This window comes from Galeopterus variegatus, unplaced genomic scaffold (genome assembly GCF_000696425.1).
Source record: "Galeopterus variegatus unplaced genomic scaffold, G_variegatus-3.0.2 Scaffold8072, whole genome shotgun sequence".
Classification (NCBI taxonomy): Eukaryota; Metazoa; Chordata; class Mammalia; order Dermoptera; family Cynocephalidae; genus Galeopterus; species Galeopterus variegatus.
In genome coordinates, this window is record NW_007734183.1 from 84,621 (window position 1) to 89,823 (window position 5,203).

A 5,203-nucleotide genomic window follows, 5' to 3' on the forward strand; every position below is an offset into this window, starting at 1 on the left:
GGGTGCAACACTGAGGGTTGTGATCCATTGCCGGTCACGAAAAAAGACAAAAAGGAAAAAATTAAATAAAACAAAACAAGAATGTTGGACACACATTCCACTCTTTATCCCTTGCAAAAGACTAGCCAGGATTTGGGAGTTTTTTCCCAATTACACTGCACTGTTGTAGGGAGAAGGGGAGGGGCAAAGGCAGGCAAAATGTAGTGAATTTTCTTACTTACGTCGAGGAGACTCTTCTTGGCTTTGTACTCATCTGGGGTGCTACAATCTCTTTACTGGTTTCTGGAATTCTCACAATGGCAATTTGATCTGTACACTATTACTACGTGTCTCTGTGGGGAAACAAGGGCCTGGGGCTTCTTTCTCTGCCATCTTGCTGACTTCACTCCAATTTATGTTTTTAATAAGAATTTTTTGGCTGTCTTCTGGAGTCATGTTTTGTTTGTGGATTGAGTCCTGTAATTATGCTGGATTTAGACTGTACTCTTCTAACATCTGACATTTAATGGAAGTGAAGGATACTTTCAGCAATAAGAGAATGATAATTATCTGCTGTTTTCTTTCTTCTTGCTGTCCCCTTTCAGAAATGTCTGACTCAGAAGCAGCTGGGACTGGACATAGAATCCAGGAGCTGGGCCATCGCACTGCACTAGCCCCACCCCCACCCCACCCCTGGAGTCTCTCTGCCTGCTCGCAGCTTGTAGAGAATTTGGCTTCTGTTCCTTGGGTACCAAAACAATGAAGCCAGAAAGTTTAGGCCTATTTAGACTTGCAAGGATGAAAAGAGATTAAATAGCTAGTAGAAGGATTGCTGCACTCAGGCAAATATTTGGGGTTTCTTTGGCTTTGCTTTACTTTGCCTTGTCTTCCAGAGTCACTGCCAGGCATAGTTGTGTGACATCTCTTTGAAGCTCATGTTTGGTTCTGCCAGATGTTAGGCCAGGGAGGAAGGAATGGGCTCCAAATATGCAGAAAATCAAATGGGGTAATGGGAAAGAGTGCCTGCCATAATTCACGAATAGTTATTTTTAATCTGTGCAAGCTACCAAAGTCCTGATGGACCAGAGTGCATGGCTGTGACTCTGTCATCTAACACCTGCTTTGACAGGTGTTTCTCGGGGGGTGGGTTTACTGAGAAACTATCTTACCATATTTTTCTATTATAGTCATTTTCTTTTTTGTTGCTTGTTTCTTCCTTGTCTTCTCTTTCATTCTTTCTTTTTTTTTCTTTTTTTCTTTAGGTTAGATGCAAACAAGCCAATACAGTACCTGCAAAATAAGGCAGCTTTAAACCAAGCATTAGAACGGTTGAATTGGCCCATTTCGTTGAAAGAGTTATCAACGCTGGAAAATGAAATTCTAGCTGGAAAAAAGTACATTCATCAGGCCATGGAACTACAGGAGGCTGCCAAGAAGAATTACGTGAACAAGGCAGCGGGAGAGGTGGGTGCCGTGGAAGTGTTCGTATTTCCTCCCTCCCTGCCTGTCCCAAGTCATTGCTGTCCCTACCTTGGCCTTCCTCTCTCCCAAACCCACCACTGATTTCTAAAAGAGTCAGAAAGGAAATGCCTTTTGATTTTACTTTATTTTTATTTTTAAAACAACATTTTTTTTTCATTGAAAAGCAAAACTAAACAGAGAAGTATGATGGAGTGATTAAAAGCTGCGACTTTGATAGGAACCAGACCAAGGTCTGGCCTCAGATCTGCCACCTAATCTGTCTGTGATCTTGGCTAGTTACTCAGTCTCTTCAAACCTCAATTTTCTTATCTGTAAAGTAGGATATTAATAACATAGAGCTGTTATGAGGATAGAATGAGCTTTTAAAATACTTANTTGAGCCAGCAACCTTGCTGTGCCACAAATCTTTATCTTATACCAGAGACTTTATAGCCTGAAGAAAATCTCCAGTCCTCCACAAGGTCAATATTTGAGACTGCAAAGCTTTGGAAAACCAGGCCCTGTGAAGTACATTTGCTTTAAGAATCCTCTACAATATAGTAGTCTAAAAACCATTTCTGAAGAAGTGAACTTTGTGTTTATCCATTTGGTTTCAGTCTTTGCCAAGCAATATTGGTTTTGCCTGGCTTAAAATTCTGTTTTTGCTGCTCTAGATTCTTGTTTTGTTTTGCTTGTTTGTTGTTCTTTAATTTTATTTTTCCTCTGCAGATCACATTTTTTTCCTTCAGTGTAAAAAGCTATGTATTTTGTGCAGAATGCAAAAATTTTATCACAAAACATTATATGTCTATTAATGTTATTCAAATTAAGTGACTTCCTCAAAGAATTATTTAGTGTTTCCTTTGGAGGTACAATCTGATGCCTCTGAACATTTTGCTAACTATTGGCCTTTCTCACCTGGATGCCCTATGGGCACCTAAGAATCAAGAGAATCAAAAGTCAATTACCCACCTGTCCCTGAATATATGCTACTCTTCTCACTGTGCATTGTGCATATCAAAGGGTGTGTTATACTGGCAACATCTATTTAGGACCTCCAAATGTCCATGCCCCTTGGTCCAGGAATCCCTCTCCTAAGACTGTATCCTAACAAAATAATTCAACTATATGCACCATAGGAGTCATGCATACATTATGTGAAAGAGCAGAAAACTGGAAAACAACCCAAATGTCCAACATTCATTGAAGAGTTAAATTAATCAGGGTATATTTCTCTTCCTGTCTGCTTGTTCTTTCATTTATTCATTGAAATATTAATGAGTGCCTGTGAGGTGCCAAGCACTATTCTGGGCACTGGGGGTACCTGGAACACCACAGACTAAGGCCTGCCCTTATTCTAATGGGGAGACAGACCATTACTGGTCCCAGATGATGGACTTTTCTATGTTGAGCTATACAGACACCACTGCCTAACAGCAGAATTTGCTAGTATTACTCTTTTATCTATACTTTATTTCAAATTGGCAAATATGAAGTGTTGCCAATGGAGTGAAAATAAGCCTCTTGTGGTTTGGAGCAAAGACAGTATATTGTGCTGAATGTGTCTGAAATTCTGGCAACCAAAAGCTCATTGTTCACAAGGTAGAAATTAGATGTTCTATTTCTTTATTCTCTTTCTACAAAGTGGGAATAAAAATAATTTTAATAGTTTTTTCATCCAGAAATATTTGTTTGTTCCCTGCTGTGGATGAGATTCTGTGCTTGGCACAGGTGATCCCAGGCAGTAAGTAGTCTGTCTCATTCTTCTCTCTCTCTTTGGGGTCTCCCAAGGTGATACTACATATTGGATTCAAGACAGGGGTTTGTTAACTGCATTGCAGGCATGCGCCCAGCCTAGCAGAGAAGACATACTGGAATAGAACACAACCTTCGCGAGAGTTTGTCTGGCCTTATTTGCTGCTGTATCCATAGCACCAAGAGTGGGGCTTGGCGCACAGTGGGCACTCAACAAACATATTGAATGAGTGAAACCCGGATCTTTATAGCAGAGTATTGCAAATATCACAACAGACGATTGCAAATGTCACAACCCGAGAACAACTGGAAGATGCAAAAAAGTGACCGATTCTGAGTGGGGAGTTGGGGAAGGATCCACAGAAGAGGATTAATCCAGTTTGGTCTGGAAGGATGCATAAGAATTGAGGATGGGGTGTGAGAAGTGTTCTGAGTGAAAGAAACAGCCCGCGCAAAGGCAGGGAGGAGGCAGGTGGGGAAGAACATGGGATGTTCACGGGGGGCGAGACTGAACGAGAAGATGGCACCAGAATGGGAGGGACTTGAACTGTCTGCTGGGATGAGGGACTTCTGCTGTAGGAAGTGGATATCCAGGGAGGGGATTTCAGCAAGTGAAAGACAATAACAGATTTGGGTCTTGGAAAGATTATCGTGGCATGGAGGTGAGACCCGGTGTAGAAGGGAAGGGCCACAATCAGGTACAACGCTCACATTGAGAGGTGTCGAGTCCTTGAGCCAAGCAGGAAGAGTAGGGAGGGAACAGGTAAAAGAGACATGAGTTGTTGGAAAGATGAAAGTGTGGGGTGATCCAGAGGGCAAAGTTGAAGATGCCCACAGAATTTCTGTCTTGGACAATTTAGGGGGATAGAGGCACCATTAACCACTTCCTTCCGTCTCTGCTCCTGAGAGAGATGTGTGTTCCTGGCTAGCCCATCTAATCACACTGCCATTCTGTGACCCCTCACCACGTCTTTGTCTACTTCACAACGCATTTCACCACCTGACATTCTGTACGCGTTTGTTTATGGTCTGTCTTCCCCACTAGAGTAAGTGTGGGGCTTGGTCCATTGTGCTCTTCTGGGTTCTCCTGGTTCCTAAAAGAGTGGTTGGCACCTCATGGTCAAATATTTCACTGTATAAATGAACATACAAACAGAGAGAAAGAAGCCCAATGAGAAGAAGAGNCTAAAAGAGTCAGAAAGGAAATGCCTTTTGATTTTACTTTATTTTTATTTTTAAAACAACACTTTTTTTTCATTGAAAAGCAAAACTAAACAGAGAAGTATGATGGAGTGATTAAAAGCTGCGACTTTGATAGGAGCCAGACCAAGGTCTGGCCTCAGATCTGCCACCTAATCTGTCTGTGATCTTGGCTAGTTACTCAGTCTCTTCAAACCTCAATTTTCTTATCTGCAAAGTAGGATATTAATAACATAGAGCTGTTATGAGGATAGAATGAGCTTTTAAAATACTTAGTAGTGAAAGCCCCCATAAAAGTTAGCAATTATTATTATTAGTACTAGTAACAGTAATAGTAATAAAACAAACCTAAAAAGAAAAAATAATTTATAATATGACTGCCTTATTACCACCACTTTGGAACATTTCCTTGTAGTTTTTTTTTTTTTTTTCCTCCTCAAATAAATGTTTTTTACATAGATGCAGTCAGAGTGTCCATATTTTATATTCTGCTTTTTAATTTGGCATTATTTCATAAACTTTCTCTGTGTTTTTACTGAATCTTCAGATTGATGTGTTTGGTGGTTACATCATATCCCAAGGTATGTATATACCCTAATTTATTTAACTCTTCAATGAATGTTGGACATTTGGGTTGTTCTCCAGTTTTCTGCTCTTTCACATAATATCTGCATGACTCCTATGGTGCATATAGTTGAATTATTTTGTTAGAATACAGTGTTAGGAGTGGGATTCCTGGACCACAGCTCATGGATATTTGGAGGTCCTAAATAGACACTGCCCGTATAACACACCCTTTCCTGGCTGC

At 40.6% G+C, this 5,203-nt stretch overlaps 1 protein-coding gene across 1 annotated transcript in view; it reads left to right on the top strand.

The window, feature by feature from the left end:
* Nucleotides 1–4,976, top strand: part of LOC103608150 (von Willebrand factor A domain-containing protein 3B-like) — a gene marked incomplete at both ends in the record, with an annotated part of 70,000 nt that extends 65,024 nt beyond the window's left edge. Inside the window, 2 exons of the mRNA XM_008592591.1 lie at nucleotides 1,242–1,443; nucleotides 4,943–4,976. Of these exons, the coding sequence (XP_008590813.1) occupies nucleotides 1,242–1,443; nucleotides 4,943–4,976 (236 nt within the window). The remainder of the gene's footprint in view (nucleotides 1–1,241; nucleotides 1,444–4,942) is intronic.
* Between the last annotated feature and the right edge of the window lie 227 nt (nucleotides 4,977–5,203).